Below are 23553 nucleotides of genomic sequence, written 5' to 3' on the forward strand. Positions count from 1 at the left end.
GTAATTTGCATACAGCTTTAGGACCTCTTTGCTCAAGTTTATAGGCATGTAGAGGGACAATGAAGGGATAGAGGCAATGCTTTCTAATAGCAGTTTATGTAATATATTTAGTTTTGGGGGTTAAATTGCCTGACAGGTTCTCTTTAAGACTGGACATGAAGGATGGAGACTAATCAGCAACCACACTCTGAATGCATTTCGTACACAAAGCCTTCTTAGGAGGATAGTGATTTTTGGCAAATACCACACTTTTTAGATGGAGGTTTAGGTTGAACAACCTCCTAAGAATACAAACAGAAAAAAGCCCTTAGTAACTAAGTAAAAAAAACCCTAAGTAACAGGAAACCAGAGTAGGGACCGACCTGGGCAGAGGCATCTGTGAGTCTCCTGGCTCCAGATGGAGAGATCTTGCAGCACACTATCCACTTCTCAGGAGGTGGACAGTACAAGGCTTAGCACAGAGCAGGGAGCGCAACTCAGTATAGACACTGTACTAATACACTTGCTTTGGCCAATACACTTTACCTCACCGCCCCTCCCCAAGCCAAAATTTAAATTTACCTTACTTGCTGACATCACTGTCGTCTTCAGCTCCTCCATCTCTCACTCCAGTTTGTAGCGGGGCACAATGAGAGTGGTCTGAGGGTGGAAGACACAGCCAGACTATGGTTGGATTCTTCACTTGTCTGCACGATGCAGTGCTCTCTGCCTGCACTACAAGACCCACACAAACACAGGCACTTCCTGCTGGCAAGCAGCATGCAGAGAATAAAAACTTCAAGCAAGATAAGGTCTTTATCTGAGGGAGACATATAGCAGAGGTGACAGTGTTTGTTCTAGTTTAGTTAGAGCTGGTCTTTTATATCCATCTCAAGGATCTCATCTCTGATCTGTCTCAACTCTGTTTTTCTGTGTCAGGTACTAGTAAAACGTTCAGAAGTTAAATAAAAGTTTAAATAAACCCTTTACTATGATAATCTAAGCACATTGTCAGCACACAGCATGTCACAGCACAGAACTTAGTAAAATTGTAAGGGGGTTAAAAATGATATTTATTGTGGAAACATCACTACGGGATTAAAATTTGAAAATTTCCTTAAATGGGCAAACACCTTTACGCAGTTTGTGTAAATCAGATTTCGGTCTTGTATACCACTGATAGCTGAGCGATAGAGGAACCTGATTAAGTATCTAATTACTCAACTCTTTACAGACCTCAATAGTCTAATCTCCTCAGAGATTAATCAAGGGAAATGGTCTCCAGGTATGGAAAGAGTTAATCATTGCTCTAAAATGGAGGTGCCTCAGAAGACTAAGATATACGGCTCACTGTAGGAGAAAGCAGAAACAAGAAATAGCAGCTGCTTTTCTTAATGAAGTATATTAAAGTTTAATCTTATCACTTGAACTATTCATTTCTGAGCTAAGAAAGGCCACAAGTACCAAAGTAATCACTGCTAATACCCATCATATGTAATCCACAATACCAGAACTTTTCAGCAACAAAAAGACAAAACTTTTCAATACAGAAAATCTATGATATTTATTAAACATTTCTCCAGTTACAGTTTGCATTTTACAAAGCATTTTAATGACAATTAAAAAGATTTTTGTTTTTTGTTATACAAATTGAAATGCAATACCCTTTTCTCCAAGTATCTGAATTGCCATACATTTGTTTAAAAATACACAGTAAAACTTATGCTTCGGACACTCTAAACTTCCTATATTCTCAAAAACCACAAAATACATATACTATACAGGCGTGGGGGAATGGGGGGGGGGGGGGGGAGAGAAAGAGAGAGGGGGGAAAAAAACTTTTGTTAAGTATACTTTGCTTAACATTACAGCTTTGTGATGTGAAAAGCTCAAACTCGAATAGAAATTGAACATCTGAGCTCATAAAGTACATTTTGTCATTTAAAAATGTATTGCAACAAATAAACATTTAATTCAAGATTTGGTTAAAAAAAATGACACATTTTGGATTGAAGCACAGTACAAAATTTTGATTATTAATAAAAGCTTTTATTTTTTTTTTAATTTTATTTTTTATTTTTGATCTGGAGTACCTTACTAAATAAATGTCATTTCCAGTGGTAAAAATTAATTGCTAAATAAAAATATGTATACTACATCTCAACAATAAAAATGATTTCTCTTAATAAATACAGACACCTTCCCAAGCCCTGATGTGACATGAATTGGGAGACATTCTACAATACATGAGGACACGGGTCAGGAACTACAAGGAGATTACAGTGTCGCCAAGAAAACTCCTGCCTCTCTACCGCAAAGTTGGCTTGTGTGGAAGGGAAGTGTCTGTGTGGATGGACATCTCGTGGGCAGGATGGCAAGTGCTTTATGGCCTTCACATGAAGATATGATGTAGTACACGCCAATAGATCCCAAAGCAAACACCAAAATAACCCGCTACCAGAAATAACACTGGGGCATGAAGGTATAGAGGTCTCAAAGGCCAACGTACCTTTAAAGACTTTGTACACCACAAAGATACCTTGATTTTAGCTGTATATGTTACAGGGTCTTCACCTTTTCCATTTAGATCATAAGGTGCATTAATATATCATATTAAAGGGGTTGTTCAAGGTTTTCAAATAATCAAATCTCTAGGTTCTAAAATCAGAGGGGCCCAACTCTAAATGCCCCCACCGGTCAGGAGTGAGGCCATGGGGATAGCCTCTACAGTTTACAGTGATCTGTACTTCCCGGTCTATTAAAAACTGGAAACTGTATATTTCATATTTTATTACTAAGAATTATTGGTCCTTTGACCACCGCAAGAAACGGAGACAGAATCGCATAGTCCCAAACCAGAATTGCATAGTTTGACATGTCAGTTACGGTAGAAGGTCACAGTGGTAACTCACATGCTCACCATTAGGTCTATTCAACCCCATTAATAGGGTCTGTGGAGTTGTGACTTCTATCAGCCTGAGCCCCATATCAGAAAACCTACTAATGGTATGGTGGACATCTAATTCCCATTCAATAAGGTCCTGTAAATGGACCACGAAACTGCCAATGCAACAGGTGACACAAAAGCTCAGGTTTAAGACAAGTAAGCTAGGTCAAAGTTCAATATATATTACCAAACTCGTTCATGGACGTGTGAGGGGATGGGATTTCCGTTCCTTGCCCTCTGAGGCTGGTAGGGGCTCCAGAGGGACAAGTATGCACTAATCGTGAGGGCATGTGAAGAGCTTATTACAACATTATGCTAAAAAGTTAAAAGAATCTAAAGGTTTTCCAGATTGCAAATTTTTTTCAGGAGATCCAATTACTTGAAACTCGTCCTCATTACATGAACTTTATAACCAGACAAGATAAAACAAATCTCCTAAATCCTAAGCTGTGGTCAGGTAGTCTACACTGAAGATTATTGTAAGAAGCCCGGCAGACTATGCAAAGTCTTCAACATGCAGACCTCTAGAAAAGTCAGATGTGAAGATCCAAAAATAAAATCTCCCCATAGCATAGGAATATAAATCTGGAAATACTTTTTGGTTAATGATAAATATCTTCACCGTTTTGAAGTAAACAAATTCTAGAAGAAAATGTGAAAAATATGGAAAGTAGAATTAAATAGAGTGCCCAGCAGTTTTTTTTCCCTTTACCAATCACAAAATTTTGATTTAAAATGGCTTCTCCAGATAATCTAGGACAGTGATGGCGAACCTTTTAGGGACCGAGTGCTGAAACTACAAGCAAAAGCCACAGATTTTTCACAAAAAAGTGCCAAATGCCAATTCAAAGTAACTAAAGTAACTCACAGGTTTCAAACGTATTGGCAGTAGAAAGGAGGAGAAATTTGGATTAATATTGTAGTTTCCTTTTAAGGTCCTTCAACAGGATAATACACCGGTCAGGAGAAGGGTCTACAATGATAATCAGCTCTATCAGCACCTCCTTGCGCCTCCTGCACTTCTAGTCACTTTAAAATAGCACTGAACATGGCACGTACTGGGCTGCCCGTGACTGCAGGAGAAGGTATTGAGTCATAAATGGTGACTTATGTGCTGGGTGATGGCCTGGGTGCCCACAGAGGGCTCCAAATGCCACCACTGGCACCCGTGCCATAGGTTCGCCACCACCGATTTAGGAGATTGCTGCATACAGATTTATTATTGAAGCTAGGCTCCCTCTAGTGGTGACTGCAGGCAGCAATAATTTGTGTTATTACTCCATATTGAAATGCATCCTTGACAGGATGCACTCTCTCGTTGTGGAACTAAACCAACATGGTATTAAATGTGGTCATTTCCTTTAAGTACTTAAGATCCCGGGGAACGCAAAGTCTACTGCAAAAGTGGCATCTGTAACACTTAAATAGTTTCCGTTCTTTAACACATGCGGTCATCAGCTTTGCATGTGGAACATTAATTTCTGCTGGAAACAGTTTTCAGTATTTTAGGTGGATTATATACAAACTAAAACCAATGCAGGTAGCACAGTCATGATGGGAAGGACCGATGCAGGCAAGCACATTACCGATGCAATTCAGAATCCCTTTTGTCCACACATGCAGCAATCCCTTCCATGAGTATGGACAAGTATAAATAAATGTATCCCTCTAACAAAAAAAAAAACTAAACCAAAAATGAATAAAATAACACATCATTTAAGCCCAAATCTACAAGGAGAACATTGCACTTGAATATTAATCTGCAGGAACGGCGGTAAAGCCCCGGCCTGGTCCCTGCTCTGTGAATAAATAAGGTTATGGTTGGCGACATGCTCCCTCTAGTAAGGAGCACCACGACCAAGACGCTACAACCATATATAAAAAGTACTATACACACTGCATACTACAGTTAGAAAAGAAAAGCAACAATTAGACCTCAGAGAAAAACTTTCAACCATTTCACATCCTTGGTGTTCTTTAAAGGTGTATGTCCTAACTTAAGTTTATTTAAGAAAAGCATGTGAGGAGTCCTAGCCCAAGTTACAAGCCCATGATCGGAGTAACAATTCTATAAAACAACAAATATCATTTTACAATAATCCTCTAACAATGGTTACCCTTCTACTATATATGTTTGACATATGTGTCCTGTCATGGATTCACCAGACAGCCGCTTTGCAGGAGGGGCATCTTGTCTCACAATAGGACGTCTATACTCTGGAGATAATTCCATACATGCGCGAGTCTTCTTCTCAATCTGTACATCTGACGATATATGACTATGTTATGATAGCAAAATAAATCTGTATAATCCAATAGGACATGATTTCATAAGAACGTCATTTGCTTGCGTAAAAAATAATCTATTTTAGATGAGATTAAATGGATGATTTATTCACAATATGCCAACTAGTGCTCTCACAACTGTCTATCTACCAAACGGAGCAGCTAATCTTTTCAATTGGCACAAGACACTGCCTCGGGCTGGAGATGTGCAATGACCAAGCACAAGGACATGTATACATGGGAGGGGATGGAGATCCTCAGAAAAATACAGCAATGTTGCCACTTCAATCATACAAAAGATTTGACAGGACCCCCGCAGTATGGGTTCTCATTGGTTCATCTGGGCAGCACAACTTATTTATAAGATTCAAAACCAGAAACTAGAATGGCCGTATTATGTTGTAATAACTAGACTTGTAGCACAGCCCATTTCTTAATACTGAGTGACACAGAATACTCCTTTTCTTACTTCCTTTACGGAGACAGCAACTTATCCTGACCTCACTAGAACACCGAGATGTAACCAGAAACAGTACCAAAAGGGTGGCTGCTTTATGGAGAGCCCCCTGATATAGTGCACAACTCTTCACATAATACAAAAATGGCCGCTAACACCAGGACACGTTTTACAAGGCTCTTGCTAACAGTCCAAGTTCTAGAAAAGATACTGAGGTAAGGCACACAAGAGGAGGCAGCGGCATAAGGCGAAATACACAGCCAGTGTTATGCTCTCATCTACAAGGGGCCCACACAATGATCATTTCTTACTTAAGGGCAGCTTTAAAATGGTTGCTGGGAATCCAATAGTTTTGAGGAATTTATGTGTGGGCACCTGAAGATGCACCTTCTTGTGATACTTTGGATGAAAGCACTTTATTAGCAGCCCTCCCAAAGAGAACAGTCACCAAGGAAGAAAACACTAAATGGGAGAAATCAGCAAGGTGGCCCACCCAATACTCCCTGCCAAACTCACATCAGGTAATATATACTAGGGTGCACAGCCAAAAATGGCATATTGCTGAAAAGACCTATAAAATACACTTCAGATGGGACAGATTTTCTAAGACTGTAACAGCACAACCCAACCAAATATTGTGTATTATATTTGTGCACACACGCACGTACATAGGTGTGTGTGTGTGTGTGTGTGTCATCAGTAAACCAAATATTATATCACCGGACATGGATGTGTGGACATGGATGTGTGGACATGGATGTGTGGACATGGATGTGTGGACATGGATGTGTGGACCCAGTTATTTGGAGGGAGGTTTCTCCAATCACCAGCTAATGACACTGCTCTTCCTGGTCCTGTGGGATCAGGCAATTGTTATGCTCAATTACTTTACAAAACATTGTTCTGCACACAGAAAACCCAATTTCACTTGTAATGGATTCATAAAACCTATAGTGACAATAGCACATAGCGCTGTGCTATCTCATAAACAGTAGCCCGATTATTAACCCTTTACTGGAGGAAGAATTATTCTTCTAGATATTCATCAACGGTTATTGTCAATCTTCATAAATAAACCAGTCACTTGGGCCAAGGTCACGCATGTTAATTCAGAGTGTAGTAATCAAACAATGCACACAGTAAAATATTTGAAGCATTGCTGACATACAAGTCTATGGCTTTGTTCACATTAGCATTAGAACATGCCATCTTTACATGAGCCATACACTATAACAGTGGTGGTGAACCTTTAGAACCAAAGTAACCAAACTACAACCACAACCCACCGTAAAGTGCCAACATGGCAGTAATTTAAGCATTAACTTTCATTAGCTTTCAACTGTACCAGCGCCCTGAGGGGCTCAATAAAGAAGGAAAAGTGGGAAAAAGTTGGTGTATTATTGTAATTTTGTGTCATTGGGTTCCCATTGGACAGGAAGAATTGTGGGGCCTGGAGAAAAAGCTCCAATGGTTAAGTAGTTCTAGGCAACCCAAGATGTGTCACTTTAAAATAGCACAGAGCATAGCATGTCCCGGGCTTCCCCGGACTACAGGAGGAGGCCTTAAGTCCTGGGTGCCCACAGAGAGGGCTCCGAGTGCAACCTCTGGCCATAGGTTCGCCACCACTGTACAATTTCTTACAGCGGATACAATACTGCAACATGCTAGGCTATTCGACTGTCGAAGCCTGATGGAAAAGACCTAATACAAGAGTGAACGGGGGGTGGGGGGTGTTCTCGTATTAAAGCTAAAAATGGTCTCTGTAAAAAGGACTTAACTTCATGTGAAAGGTAAAGTAATGTGGGCAGAACACGTCCCCTGGGAGATACAACATAGGCCTTTCTAGAAACACTGTATACTGAGAATTATGCATCCATTTCACAAAAGTGTAGATCATTTGTACCAAATAAAAACAATTTTAAAACGCAGCTAAAATTAGAAGACCTTATTATTCCTTGGCACCAGGGGATACTACATTTTTTGGGCACGTTTTATCAAGTAGGACCTCACCTCTAGCCCATTTTATGGGCTTAATACAGAGAAGCCTTGCTTCCCATTATACCTTGTGTTCCCTGCCAGAGGCTGAAAACCAGCTACACTTCTGTATAATTCTACAATTTGCACCAAACAATACTGGGAAATACATCTAAACTGATTCAATACTATAGGCCGGCCATGGTTAATGTAAAAGAAATCATACCCTGATCACCCATTCTGAGGATTGTATCTCACCCGAGCTATGTATCCTACTGATTGTGGCTTCTCTCTACAGTCCGTCACTCAGTCCCATAATACTTCTATATTTTAATAGTTTTATATATATCATTTCTCTTGCTTATATGAGCTCTTCTAGGAGATGTGCGGGCTCTGTTCTGGTTACAACATGATCCTTTCACAGCTGTTGTATACCACACGTATGAAAAGTACCTTTCCCTACACTAAAATGCACTGCTGTTTATTCTCTTTCCTAACACGGTAAGACAGTATAAAGCAACAAAGACCACAAACCATTAAAAAATAAAAAAGGAAAATGCATATGTTTCATCATAGAAAGAATCCAAAGGCCAATTCAATAGACTATATATTAAAAAATTGCCCAACCCCTTTTACTATTAAAAGACAGGATTCAGGTTGTCAATCACTTACTCCGTCCCACAATGATCAGAAACTGCAGATTTGTGGTCTGAACATACTACAGACTACAAGTGGGGAGCAGGTAACCCCAAAAGCTGACAAAGGTTTGACCATAGACAAGGTAAGGATTCCGCCTACCTGTACTCTTAACATTTGCAATAAGCTTTATAAAATAAATAGTTTAAAAAAGTTATCGTGCATGATATCAGGAATATTGATTCCTGTGTAGAATGATGGAAATAAAAATAACATTCATAATGCTATGAAAAATAGTTTAAATAAGTTTTCTTTTCTTAAATAAAAAGTGAAGCTTCAGCGTGTCTTGCAGAAAGACGATCAGGAAAGTGTTAAAATGGATATGGCTGAAACAAAGTTGTGCAGAGCTCTTCCTCCTCAGTGCCAAGCCAGACAGTATGTTATGGCAGTCTTCCTTCTACACAGGACACAGTGTTGTGGAAACAAAAATTTAGAGGCAGCAAGAAAATATGCCAGGTCCCATTACTTGGGTCTTTAATGTTTCAAACCAGCATCTAAGCGCAACCAATGCAGGCCTTGGCGGGTATAGCGTACCAGTTCGGTCATGGTGCTTGAGTTAAAGATCAAGGGGCCCATTACTTTATCCAGTTCCGTAAAAAACTCTGAGGAAAAAGGAAAAAAAAAAAAAGGAAACTTTCAGAAACCAACCAAAAATACAAAAGGATTCCAACATTCAAGTACAGGCTGAAGAGAGCATACCACTTTGTTCTTTACAGAGCTGTTCGGCTTGGTCCCAAATCTCAGTGGCATAGAGAAAGTTGGATGTGACCTGGACATAGCTGGCAGCCATTTGATGTATCCTCTGTGGAATAGTTACAGATGACGTACCACCCGATGAACTAGACACGCTGGAGGTATAGTTGTTGGAACTACCAGGGGACAGCTTTGGAGACACTGGAGAAGGCATGCTGACAGACTTACTGAATAAAGAGAACAGGGAGATATAAATTAACTATATAAGGGTGGATCATGTACATATTAACACGTTTATAATGAACGCTAGATTCCTATATAACACATGTTAGAATACTGTAGTGTGAACAGTGCAATCTTTTATTGGAATATAAATGGAAAAAAGGAGAATTTTCTTACCTTCCCATACCCGGCGATGGCGCTTGTGAATTATTGTAAGAATTCTGAAACAATAAGAAAGGATTTCATGCACTTTTGTAAGAGAACTTCAATGGCGGACAGCAACATAGGAGATCATGTTTGAAAAGCTTAGGATTGCTACCTCCAATATTACATTGAGTGGAAAAAAAAAAGAAGGCACTTTCATGTGCGGTCATAGACCTGAGACTTTGTAATACTGAATATTCCCTGGTGAGTAGTGATAAGGGCAGACTTACTTTAAGGTGCTCTGTTAAGGTTTTTGAATACTTCAGTGCACTCTCTTTCTTCAGTTTAAACAATCTCAAGTACAGGAGGGACTGGCATCGGAGGCTAAAAATACAGAACAAAAGAATATCGAATATTGAGTAATTGCATGTAAGGTATACATGGACGAAGACAAGCCTTAAAAGGAACCTGTCACCAGGAGACCCATTTTTAGCTCTCACCCAAATCCCCACAGAGCATAGTACATAGTCTGCCAAAGCGTTTTTGTATTAAAAATTGGTTTTACAGAAAAAAAAAGATATGTTATATTGTACCTTTCATTAGCATCTGCTGTGTGACTAGGCACTCGTCCACTGGGAGTGGATGGAATGGAGCAGTTACCCCCCCCACCCTTGGGAAACCACTCCTCCATGTGTCCTTTTTAAATATATGAAAACACCCATCACTTGGCTTAGCAACGCCCCCTGCTCCTCTAAAGGGTGCAGTCACACGTTGCAGTTAAAACTGCATTGCAGTCAGCTTTGAGGTGGTTTAGGTGCGGTTTTGTCAATTTAACAGGTGAGAGACATGAACTGAACGAGTGAATTTGATTTTGAAGGGGAAACCTGCTCCACAAATGTCATTCACCCATTCATTTCATGTCTTTCACCTGTTAAATTGACAAAACTGCACCTAAAACCACCTCAAAGCTGACTGCGATGCAGTTTTGACTGCAACGTGTGACTGTACCCAAAGCCAATCCCGAGTGTGGGGAATTATTCATATATTTGAAAAAGACACATGGAGGAGCAGTTTCCAAAGGGTGGTGGTGGTTTTTCCTGTAAAACCTATTTTTTATACAAAAACACTTTGGCAGTGTATGTACTATGCTCTGTGGGGACTGGGGGAGTGCTACAAATGGGTCTCCTGGTGACAGGTTCCCTTTAAGGCTTAAAAGGGTTATTCTCATTTCAGCCAATTAGTGTTAATGTTTGTATAATGAAAAGCTATGCAGTTTTCAAATATACATTCTGTATCAATTCCTTTCAGTTTTCTAGAGCTCTGCTTGCTGTCCTGCTTTAGAAAGCTTCTATGTTTACTTCCAGTGGATAGAAAGCTGGCCATGGTCACACAGATGCAAAGTTTGCTAGTATCAGAGAATATGCAGAGCTGTGGGTTATAATGAGCCGCTGATCTGTGTGTGACCATGAACCATTCTGTTCACTGGAAATAAACAATGAAGCTTTCTATAGAAGAACAGCAAGCAGAGATCTGGAAAACTGTTCGAAAGTAATACTGAGAGTATATTTAGAAGTTGCATAGCTTTTCATTATACAAACAATAAAATGTATTTGCTGAAATAGGATTTTCCCTTTATGGTCCTATTATACTGCATAATGCTACGGAAGGAGGAGTGAAGACCAGCCATTATTGCACTGATCGGCAGGATGGTTACAGTGAGGGTTCCTATGACAGGCCACATAACCTTGCAGTGTAATAGGATTGCTTTGATAGAAAGAGAACATAAGGAAATATATGTGGACAAGGCTTCTTTGAACTACAATGTTTAAGAAACAAAATTATATCGGAGCTTACCAAAGAACCCCTAGTCTTTTATCAGCTGCTGTGGCATCTGGTGCTGAGGAACTTTTAAGTTTCATAGTATACCTAAGGAGAAAGGACAGCTATTTCAGCAAATTGATAGGACGATTGATTTGGCTCTCAATGAAAATGTATAAAACAATCAGGTAACATTTACTCTTTAACATCTTGTCTTCCAAAATAAACTGACTAGTAATAAATCCACTAATAAAGCGACTTCTATCATTAGACCCTGATGATCATTTGATCAGTGGCTAAATGAATCAGGATGTTTGATACATGCAAGCCAATGTTAGCCGATTCCTGGCCACATGATGTATAATTGCTGGTCCCAACCCCTACTAATCTGTTACAGGTAGACACAGGTCTATAGCGAGCACCACAGTCATATAATGGTTGTTTCTGGTATTACATTTACTAAGAAAACAATGAAAGGGATGCAGAGCCAAAGCTCACACAACCAACTGCACAAAGGGGAAGTCCATAGAAAATCTAAGCATTTTCATATTTTGCATACAAATAAAAAAATACAGGTATAGAAAGGTAATGAATAAAATTAATGCAACACTCACTTTATCAACTCCACAGTCTCGGAGTACATAGGAAAGGGCGATTTGGATTCTTGAACACTTTTCTCCAATGCATTTCCACACTCTATGAAGGAAACTACGGCATCAAGGTAGTATACTGCTTTCTCAAATCTGTCAGACTAGATTAAGAGAACAAAGCAACAAATCTTTAGAGAAACAAATCTATTAGCGCCAGCCCACCAGTTCTATTAAAGTAACAAGAAGTAATGTGCAAAATAAACTTTACCCAAGCAATGCAAGTTGCAAAGCATAACTAGGAAAGTAAGAACACAGATGTCCTCTGGCCAAAAAATACTGTTATGTGTGTAAGATTATGTGTCAGTTGTGAAAGATGAGCCTCATTTCGATTGACACAGTTTCGCTAGTTAAACATTTGGCAGAATTTGTACATTTTCCCGAATTCAACCAAATTCCCAATAGCGGCTGCTACCCTTTACCTTCTCCCATTAGAAGTTTTATATTGCTGTGTTTTTTTTTTTTTTTAACGATTTGCATATAAAGCATCTAGCATTACTGCAATAGTATTTTACCAAGGCATCCGCATTGTGCTTGAGCTTCTTTGCTTCTTGCAAATAATGGTCAGCCGAATGATTCCTGTACAGCAAAATTAAATAAATTCAGTAATCTTCAATGATACAGAAGGGGGGGGGACATTTTAGGCAAGGAGTCAAAAAGGGAGGAAGACAAAATCTAACGTAACCCGTTACCAACATTAATTGTATTAAAAAAATAAAATAAAAAGGAAACAAAACCCCCCGCAAGTTGTGCATTACCTGTCTTCAAAAGTCAGCCGTGCCCTTCTTGATTTGCTATCAATAGGTGGTATAAAGGCGACAGCAGCAGAATTATTGGAAGCTTTCTCCTAGAAGGTAAAGCGTTGCAACAATTATAAGAGAAGATATACATCCCCTTTCTAAGTGATACCCAAAATGACCACATTGCTGCTTTCATGCATTCATTTATTTGGCAAGCTGCATTATTACGTAGGTCACTTAATTACAGGGCTGCAACCCCTGCAGTTCTTTGGTGAAATTGCACACAAATGGCACTGGTCCGAAAGACTTCAGCAATGATCTGCTGCTCACAGGGAGGTCACCTTCCCGAAGAGGAACGTGGCTACTTCACAGAACTGGAGCTGTAGTAGCATCACCAGAGAACGTACTGGGGAACAGATAGATGAATTAGGTTCAAGACAAAATGTTTGTTTTCTTTGTTTTTGGAGCGTGGAACAGATGGCACCAATGCTGTTGTCAAGTGGGCCTTAGAGGTTTTCAGATTTTTTTTTCTCCAATACAAATATAAAAACTGAAAAATACTTGTTTGGTCACAACTATAACCTTTTTCAGAGAGCAAGTAGCTGACATCAGAGCTCTGTTAAATATTGTAATGCACAGGCAGCGTTCTTACCTTCGGCTCCTTTGTAGTGTTAGAAGACTTTCCTTCAGTTTTTCTTTGCTTGGCGGAGGAGTTACTTTTGGAGCTATCTTTAATGCTGCCACTGCTTCCGGATTTGAGCGATGAGGACTGGCTTACGGTTCTCTTCCGCTCAGACTTTGAGTCTTTCTGTAGTGCAGGTGGAGCTGGAGAGGGGAGAGGGTCTTTTTCTTTCACTGGATTCTGTTTAGCTGACCTAAAAATTATTTATAAATAATAAATGAAGAAAACCTAATATAAAGCATCATAAAACTTGGAAACAAGACAGTTTTGCATTACAGTTCTGGAAATAATTGCCTGGAATTACATTAGAAAGATGATGACTCTGGAGGTCTGTACATGGGGTTTTTAATTTTGTTTTTAAATTATAGGAATTGGAAAACATCAGAAATAAGACAGGAAATAAAAGCAAGCTAAACTACCATAAAGCAAACCCATCATGTGTTGCTGTGGATTTCGGAAAGGATCCCAGCTATAGTATGTCATCTTTAGAGACTTATAGGATTTAAAAAAAAAAAACTATGAAACATGGCCCACCACTAGTAGAGATAACAAAAGTCCTTCTTTCACAACAACATAGATTAACTTGATGGTTAACAATCCCAGTGATTAAACTATTATGTGATACAAGCTAATGTATGTGGTTGATTCCTGACAGTGAGTATTGGGGAGGACAAGTGAAGCATTTTGTATATATAACATGTCCGATCCTTAAATTCCCTGAAAGATAAGACACTGCCAGGGGTCTGACAGCAAGGCATTCCTGTTGGACCAGGAGCCCCTAATAATGAATTCAGAACAGGTAACTTAAGATAACATCAGTGAAGATAACTCACTCTCTGCTGGACGTCTTGTGGTTTGAAGATTTCTCCTCCAGCTTCTGCTTCTTGCTCTCATTACCCCTGACCTCGTCATCGTTCTGTGAGGAAAATGTAAAACAAATGCTTAGAAGTGCGCCTTGACGTTTCCAAGAACTAAGGCTTTGACGGCAGGTGACTGAATCTGTTTGCTTTCACATGATTCAGTCTCAGCATCCTGTACAGAGAATAGGCTTGAGATTATATGCAGGGCAAGATGGAAAAAATATGAAGCCCATAACCTAAGGAGGTTCTTAGACACCATTTGCCCAATTCCTATGAAACCTTAGCAAATGCAGCTCAAGACATGTACAAGTTCTATCCATGTGTTAATGGTTGATTCAAGAGAGACTTAAATCATTTAAGAAAACAAAAACCTTTTCAAAGATGTAAATTTGTATTTTAACATTTTTTTGTAGATAATTTAATATTTCCATAAACAGTGAGAAAATACCAGCAGAGGAAATGGGAAGCGCGTGAGACCGTTGGAAGGACCACATTTTTCATAAAATCACTTTTTTGGAATATTCAAATTAGTCTGAGGGGTGTGTCTCAGCTGCGGTGGAATTTTATGTGTTCACGTCCACTGTGTTTCGTGGTGTCGCCTGGCACCTCAGAGAGCTGGTGACTTCACATGCTCAATGCAAATCAACTTTGAGCTCTCTCTCTCTCTCTCTGCGGAGCATCTGCCGTTGTCTTTTCAAGTTTTTTGGTTGTTTCTTACCAACATTTCTTCTCTGAGATGTACTTTGGGCTGGAGACTACTGCCTCCCACGGCTGCCCTCTGATCCTTTTTGAGTTACCTAGAACTCTCTAACACTGGTAGAGTTATTAGACTCTACTTTGACACGAGTCTAGTGAAGTTAAGGAGGTGGGAAGTTTAACAGTGAAGTTGGCTTTCCCTCCCCCATAATAGCCCATTCACTGTATTTCATGGTCTTGCATTCAGGAACATCAGTGACCAGATCACCAGAAGTTGGGCATATGTCGTCAGTCACATAAGAAGTGTTCAGAGGCAGGGAGAGCTTAACTTTGGTGTTAAACTCTCCGCCTCCCTGACTTTATACGTCCAACTTACATCTCACTTCAAAGTGGATTTTCAAGATGATGCCACCAACCTCGACCTTGAAAGAAACATGACCTAGAAGCTGGTCAGCTGGTGAACACCACAATGGTAATTGTTTATTCGGTCAATTTCTGATGACACATTCCCATTAAAGGAGAAATGCCAAATACTTTCTCAGTACTAACCTACAACCAAAGAAAATGCAGCATCAAATATTGCCCTTTGTTATAGTGCACCTCAGAAAGCAGCACCATCAGATAGGTCATTATTTGATGCCATACTGCCGCAGTTTCAGGTGAAATAACCACTCTAAAGAATTGTTTTAAACAAATACAAGTATCAAAACATCCAGAAACCCATCAAAGAAATTGAGCTAAAAAGCGAGAAAACATGAAAAAGTTAAAATACTTTTTCTGACTAACCTTGTGTTTCCTCTTTCCTTTGCTGGGAGGTTTTTCTGTTTGTTTTTGACTTTCTTTTGAATGTTTCTCTGGTGCAACTTTTTCAACCTTCGGAGGTTCAGTCTCTTTAAAAGGCCTCCCTGGTATCCGTGATAACAGGCTCAAGTCAATTTTAACAATAAGTGGGTATCTGTCCTCAGGCTCACTTAAGGGGGAAAGGAGCTCTTTCTCTTCCATAGGAGAGAACAATCGTTGCCGGAAAATGGTATCATCCTCCTCAACGGAGGGTTTAGCTGGAGGAGTCCTATTGCTCTCAGAATATTTTGGGGTTTGGGAAGAAGGAGGAAGGCTTTCAATTTCATCAGAATCAGAAGATGAGGTATCCGTGTCAATAAACTCCTTGGATTTTTGAGAGGGTTTACTTGAGTTCTTGTTGTACTTTTTCCTTTCAGCTGCAGGCCGGGGCGAGGACTTGGGTTCTTTCTTAATACTGGGTTTTCTGGATCCTTTTGTGGCGGCTTTATGACGATTAGCTGGTAGATTGGTGGTCATTTCTGCTGTCGTTATACTCTCAATTTTGAGCTCTCTCCGCGGAGCATCTACAGTTGTCTTTTCAAGTTTTTTTGGTTGTTTCTTACCAACATTTCTTCTCTGAGATGTACTTTCACTCTGAGCTGGAGACTTCTGCCTCCCACGACTGCCCTCTGATCCTTTTTGAGCTACCTTGGACTCTCTAACAGGGGTAGAGTTGTTAGACTCCTTGGGTCCACTTGGTTCTGTGTAATTTGCTCCGGTCACCTGCTCTTGAACATCCTTTTTGTATCCTTGTGAGGAGGGGATATTACTTTCCACAGATGACGCAGGAGACACTTTATGTGGATTGACCTTATTTAGCCAATTGTCCAATTGCCATTTATTTGATGGAGGAGGCTCAGGCTTAAAAAAGAAACAGAACATGATCAGTAAAACATGAGAGGAACAATTGCAGATTATATGAAACTTGTCAACAACCTAAACAATAAAATACACAGAAAGATATACAGACAGGAAACAAACACAACAATCTCCTGTCACACTATGTAAATCACTATTCAGCTCTTAATCCATTCAAAAGATTTCCTAGAGAAATGCAAATCTTTTTAGGTGCTACTCTGCAAACAAACAAGCTCACATATGAATATATCAGACAGTAAGTGTGAAAAGATTAGTGACAGACAATGGGCACCTCTCCATCAGCAGGCTGGGCACATCAGGTAGCATTAGTCCATTAGGAGTTAAGAAAGATTATACCAGCTTGGTGAAAACTATTAAAAAATCAACTCCAAGCAGAATAGTAAGAATATCTATGAATTGATGTGTTTGAAGTATCCATTAGCACCTCCTCTCAAAAGAGCAAAATGTGATAATCCGAATGTGATAAACCGAAAAGTAGTGGAAATAAAACCTTAAGCTAATAGATGTCACAAAAAGACCTATCAACTCTCCTGACTTTTAACAATACTTGTTGAACTGTCAAGTGGGAGGAGCCAGTGGGGTGGTGTCTCTGCACACATTGATAATGTTAATACCTAATCAGTACCAACAGGGTCGGATCAATACACACCTGTGACAAGGAGGACAGTAACATCACGTCAGGATATTTAATATACTGTATACATGGGTTTTTCTTCATTAGCATTTTATCCACGTTTCTACAGATTTTTACCTCGGGTGAGGCACTGCGGGAGGGTTCATTGGCCTCACTATCACTGGAACTGCTTTCGCTTTCAGAATCAGATCCGGAGCTGCTCTCTGATCCGCTGTGACTACTGGAATCATCCCTGGAGTTCTCTGCTCCTTCGCTGTTAGGCTGTGATGGTTCAGAATTACTAATGGAGGTAATAAGAAAGAAGTTGTCACATATAAAATTCATGTTTACTCCGGCTGCAATATAAAACTCATAACTTTGAATCAAATCGGAAAATTTAGGGAAAGTTTTTCCATCACCCCTTTTTGAGGGTCTCTTCCAATAAAAAACAAAAAACACCTACAAGACAGCAGATCGTGGTGCAGCTAAGCCTGCACGGTATTTTATTCGCAATCCAGAGTTGCTCTTCCTGGATCAGGAACAGGAAATTGGCAGCAACTTTATAAAACCGGTTTATCACCCGGTTACATAAGATGGTAAATTATATACAAGAACGTCCTCCCTTTGTCCTCTAAATGTCTACCATGGCCCTGGAAAGCCTATTCATATGACCTAAACCTCTCCTCCTAATGTTTCCATCAATTCCCCTGTAACTACTAAACTATTTACCAAAAACATTAGATGAGCTAGACCCGTCTACTCTCCTAAAACAACCCTTTATGCAGGTATTCCCCATGACTTTCTATTCTAATAATGCTGATTTGTATATTCCTTAATTCCCCTTTCCCTCCTCAAGAAAACTTTAATCTTGTATTATGAGAAAAATTCACTGTCATTAATCCAGTAAGTGGTGCTATCAGTAATTGACAACCTTCCTTCTATGAATGTGCATACAATGATCGCTTACTCCCTCGCTCGGCTCCTCCTGCTCTATAACAGCTGCTTCATTTAGACAAGTCTACATTAACGCCTTTTTTTTGCAAAGTTAAAATATAAAAGGGGAGGATTTAAACTTCAGTTTCTCTTAACTTCTGGATTGTGGCTTCTGTAGATAAGAGCACAGCCTTTTGTTCAGTTTTACATGACACACACAGGTGAATATAGACCTGTACTAGTTATTACATTATGCGTTTAGCCTTATAACTTTGAGCTAATTTCCCTAACACACTGACTATTTGCCCACTTACCTTCCTGGTGTGTTGGTTGGGACAGTTTTATCACAATCCTGAAAGAAAAAGTCCTGGATTAGTTCTAGTAAATAAAGCAAATCTTTGTCAATAGGACACATGTATCTCAATTTTGGCTCGGCTTTTCCTTTCTTTTTTGAGTGCAAGTGCAATTTTGAAAGTTTTTTCGAGACAGTCTTTCCCTTCAAAGATTGTCATTGTTGATGTTTCTGCAGTGTTCCCTGAGTTCTCACTAGGCACAAAACCAGACTTATGATATGATACATGTGCACCAATGAGTAAAGTAAAAAAACTGGAGAGGAGGAGGAGGGGCAAGTGCTGCTCACACATCCCGCATCATACGAAGAAGCGCAGTATACCACCCCACCCAACCAAAATGGATAGAGGTATTGCCCTTTTGACCCCTATTGCACCGGTAAGGGTTGCATACGGCTGTATTCACACTTTCATGTGAAAGTGGCCTAAGAGTGTATTTTTAGATCACCATTAAAAAGATTAACCAATGATGGCTACCCAAGAAGGTATGTACCCTAGTCTAAAATTTTCACCAGCAATGTTTCTAGACGTTGAAACTTTCTAATCAAATTTAGATATATTAGAAAGTAATACACATCCATAGAGAAAAAAAAAAATGCTCATTTATACCAAACATATTCTAAAAATAAAATAAAAATCTACAAAATAGTCCCCGAGGGTTGCTCATTTGTACCAGAAAAAAAAAAATATGGTGAACATTATATCATAAAGCAACATAAAACGGAAGAGGTTAAAGGAAACCTACCAGTTGAAGTGGCAGGTATAAGGGGGAACTACCGAGCACCAGCTGAGGGTGAGCTGGTGCCGGAGCTTAGTTTTGTTAGTGTTTTAAACCGCAGTATCGCGGTTTAAAACACTTTTTAAACTTTATGGCCGAAGCTGCTTCGGCGCAGGGAGGTACGCGCTCGGCGCACCATGTGCGCGGCTCTCATTCACTTCCTATGTAGCCGCGTGCACGGTCGCGCACATGGTGCGCCGAGCGCGTACCTCCCTGCGCCGAAGCAGCTTCGGCCATAAAGTTTAAAAAGTGTTTTAAACCGCGATACTGTGGTTTAAAACACTAACAAAAATAAGCTCCGGCACCAGCTCACCCTGAGCTGGTGCTCGGTAGTTCCCCCTTATACCTGCCACTTCAATCTTGAGAAAGGGCTGTCCATTTGAGAATGCCCTTCTTCCCCTATCCAATTAGATAATTTTTAATAAAGCGGTATTACTTATTATTATTTTTGATCCTCTCTGTTCAGGACCTGACAATGTTTCCAAAAAAAAACCCTTCCTCTCTGTTGAGTGCAATGAGAACTATATAGAGCTGGTGAGCTACATAAATGCTATACACTTGCAGTCAAGTTTTCCCCAAAGAATATGTCTGTTTGCTGGGCAGAAATAGGGCATTCCATGATCAGTTTAAGAAACCCTCTAAAATGAGTGTTGTACAAAGAAGAGTCTAACAAACCTGGGGCATCTGATAGAGACGACTGTTTGGAAAAATCCCAAATAGTTATAGTTAATTCTATTGTAACCACTATGGGGCAATCCTCTTCTTCCTTCTGCAGGTTCTAAACACTATAGGCAAGGATAGTTGGCACAACATGCAAAACTGATCGCAAAGATTTATGGAATTTTAGAGAAGAAAAAACCTGTACCTGATCCCCATCACTATCTTCACTGCTGCTCAGCTTTAAATCCTCCTTCAGCGTGCTGTAAAACATTGGTCAGTAAAGGTAAGCAACTGCTAATAAAAGCTAAAACTAAAATCATAAAACTAATAAACATATAAACATATATATATATATTTTTTTTTTTACAGACTGCAACAGTTTGTGGCTTTTAGGTTTGAAGCATAATACCACTTAAAGGTGTTCCCAGGCTTTAAATACTTTGACCTACTGGTAGGATAGATCATGCATATTTAGGGTAAGGTCTGGCACCCCAAATGTCAACAAATGCTAGCAGCTGTGGCACCTGAATTATGCAGTGTACAAAGCCAGAAAGCATGGCTACTGTAAGTAGGAGCCAAAATGCCACTAAACACCAAGTGGAGAAGCCGGTTTTGGCAGTCTGCTGCAGATATGAAGATCAGATGATCAATGGATATCAGGGAGGAAGGGCGTTATGCTTTGCTGCTCTCACACTAACCAGAAGCTTTTCCCGCATTAGTGCATGTGTTTTTATTTTTTATATTATGATTTACCAGATCTGTACACATACCCAGAAATTTATACAACTGATATTTTGGCGGCACGGCTGCTTTCAAGGACATGCAGGGATTGTTTCTCTACATAACAAGTCATAAAATGTCCTTTAAGGATAGAGGTCTGCTGCCAGATTAGTGGCATTAGGAAAACTCCCTGTGTACTATTTATACTCCTCCGTATAATCCTGCGCCACAACTCACTATTACAATAGCCTGCAATTTACAGCTCCTACTTCAGATACTTTCGTTCTAGCGAATGAACATGTTTTCGAGTTTAAACCCAGCGATTAGTATGAATTTATATTCTCTACTAAGGAAATGCAACTTACCACTTGGGGGGATGACCATTAGATGCTTTTGTTGATGCACTGTATCTCTCTGTAAAGTTAAAACAAAGACATGTGAGCGGATACAGAGAATAGTTCTTGTACATATGATTTCTCCCAATAACACTGTTCTATTACGGGTAGAATGTTCCGTACTTACTTTGCTCAGAGTTAGAAAAGCTTGATTGTTGCGATTCCTATAAATAAGAAGATGAGTACAGTTCACTGAAGTTATCTTTTGTATTAATTTTAAATGTATTCTTGTAAAACAAAGCATTGGACATTCTTACAAATCAGACTCCAGGGCGCCCATTCCTTTTGTTCATATGGAAATAAGCCACTAAAGGCATTTGACAGCAGCACTTACAATTGAAGCATACATGTGATTGGGGAAAACAGTGACATGGCCAGCCCAATAAATATAATGAATGCAAACCTTTGTTGGGAATGGAAATTTGGAAGGCTCAGTTTTGCACGGTGTATGAATTGCAGTGAGGGGGGGAGGCCATGAGTGGGTCATCTCCTGCAAAAAAAAAAAAAAAAGTAAAAATAAATACACACAGTACACAAACAGTTAGTGAGCAAATCATTTGCCACTTTTTAATCCAATTAATTTATTTTTGGGAGAAGTTCTTCAGGAACACTGAGGGGTCAGTTTAGCAGGCACGTTGCAGGCAGGATCTTTTGCGCACATTTAACATTTGCATTGTCAAATTCAGTGAACATTGGTTATATTAAAATCAGAAAGCAAACAACTATTGTTTTACTTGCCCACCATTTGGATACATTTCCAGTTCTACTACTATTCTATTCATTCTTGCTTACAAAAAGAAAATTATAATTAAAGAATTTTTCGTGTTGTATTCCTTTTTAACTGTATAGTGATGTTTATTTTTTGTAACTCATTGGGGCAGATTTATCAAGCTGTCTGAAAGTCAGAATATTTCTAGTTGCCCATGGCAACCAATCACAGCTCTCCTTTAAAATATTCATGAGCACTGGTAAAATGAAAGCTGAGCTGTGATTGGTTGCCATGGGCAACTAGAAATATTCTGACTTTCAGACAGCTTGATAAATCTGCCCCATTGTGTGTAAACCTAAGATTTAAAGAGGAAAAACAAATTCTTGCTTTCAAGATTCTCTGCTAGCTGTAATTCAAAAGGAATCTTTCTTGCTACTTTCACTAGATAAAACCAGAGGAATAAAAAAAAAAAAAAAGCCTTCTGAAGCGTCAGGTTTCCTCTGGCCTTTTGTTAATAGTCATGTGATGGAGGAAGATAACTGAGCGAGGTTGAAAACTGTGTACATAAATAATCCTACTCTCAGCTGATAGAGCATTGCTAAGACCTGATCTACTTGTAGCCTCCCAAGAGAGGCACAACTTGTACTGTACAATGTCACACAAGCATATTTTTCAAAGCCAACCTGTGATTACAAACATCGTAAAGAGTTTATAAAATATACATGTCTTAAACTTACTTTTAAAATTTCATCCACACAGCTAACATCACCAGATGCTGAGGCCTGAGATAAAAAAGGGACAACTGATGAGATGCACAACATAGAAAGGCAAGGACATAATCAGAGCCATCGGTCTGACTTCCAAATGTAATGTCATATACTGGTGCATTGTGCAGCAGGGTTACAGCTAAGGCCACATTTGTAGAATGAAATGAACACTACCTATGAAAAAAAGGATATACAATATACTGCCATACAAGCCCTACCAATGCAACTGACAGGAAGGTGATTCACTGTGAGTAATATTAGGGTGAAACTACGAGACAGTGACGTGTTCAAGGGCCCTGCAACCTTTGATGAGCTCACAGAGGAAACAGATTGGCCGACATTTATTATTAACCCCCCTCCCCCCCCCCCCGCAAAAAAAAACTGCAGTCTGTACAATTTGCCTGTGTAGTGTGCAGGGGGCGTCAGATTCATGAATTGTGGCTACATTCTTCATGAATCCGGTGCCCCATGCACTGCTCCGACACAGGGCACCAATTTATATTTGGGTGCACGTTTAACAGAGAGTGGAACACAATTCTGTAAAGTCATGGTAATAAATGGTTGAAAGCCCATTGTATTTACTGGACAATTTTTTTGTGCTCATTCACCAAGTTATAGAACTTGACTTGTACCTTTCATAATATATGCATGATCCCAAACATTTTAGTCATTAGGATTGACAGTTCTTTAGGTAAATCAGAAACAGCAATAAAAAAGAAAAGATCATGAAGAAATTTGACCCGTTTAAACATAGAAAGCTATGAAAAAAGTGCAATTTTCTATTAATGACAGGGGTATTCTGTAAATGAACATTGTTTTACATTAAGGACGTGCAGTTTTCCAATGTTAAAGACTACTGCAAGCAATGCAAACCTGGGTCAGTTTGGTACCCATGCCTGTACGCATATTACTTGTGAAATAGAGTAGTGGCATAGTAAAGTAAAGTAAAATAACCATTTTCACATGGTATTGGTTTGAAACAAGTGAATCTTCCATGAGTGTTAAAATCCTCTAGTGATTCCTATTTGAATTGATATGAAAATTTTCACATAGTTTAGAAAGAAATCA

General features: G+C 39.4%; 1 protein-coding gene across 4 annotated transcripts in view; it reads right to left on the reverse strand.

Annotated features, from left to right (window-relative positions):
* Positions 1-1605: 1605 nt before the first annotated feature.
* Positions 1606-23553, reverse strand: part of AFF4 (ALF transcription elongation factor 4) — a 57110-nt gene continuing 35162 nt past the window's right edge. For all 4 annotated transcript variants that reach the window (XM_072146093.1, XM_072146092.1, XM_072146091.1 and 1 more), the window contains 18 exons: positions 22456-22500; positions 21413-21499; positions 21137-21173; positions 20980-21028; positions 20100-20154; positions 18421-18458; positions 17312-17474; positions 15628-16542; positions 14119-14201; positions 13256-13478; positions 12622-12710; positions 12379-12442; positions 11831-11967; positions 11253-11324; positions 9689-9782; positions 9432-9475; positions 9039-9259; positions 1606-8941 (listed from right to left, as the gene is read on the reverse strand). In XM_072146093.1, the coding sequence (XP_072002194.1) occupies positions 8814-8941; positions 9039-9259; positions 9432-9475; positions 9689-9782; positions 11253-11324; positions 11831-11967; positions 12379-12442; positions 12622-12710; positions 13256-13478; positions 14119-14201; positions 15628-16542; positions 17312-17474; positions 18421-18458; positions 20100-20154; positions 20980-21028; positions 21137-21173; positions 21413-21499; positions 22456-22500 (2544 nt within the window). In that variant the 3' untranslated portion in view covers positions 1606-8813. The remainder of the gene's footprint in view (positions 8942-9038; positions 9260-9431; positions 9476-9688; positions 9783-11252; positions 11325-11830; positions 11968-12378; positions 12443-12621; positions 12711-13255; positions 13479-14118; positions 14202-15627; positions 16543-17311; positions 17475-18420; positions 18459-20099; positions 20155-20979; positions 21029-21136; positions 21174-21412; positions 21500-22455; positions 22501-23553) is intronic.

The sequence above is a fragment of the Engystomops pustulosus genome, chromosome 4 (assembly GCF_040894005.1).
Source record: "Engystomops pustulosus chromosome 4, aEngPut4.maternal, whole genome shotgun sequence".
Lineage (NCBI taxonomy): Eukaryota > Metazoa > Chordata > Amphibia > Anura > Leptodactylidae > Engystomops > Engystomops pustulosus.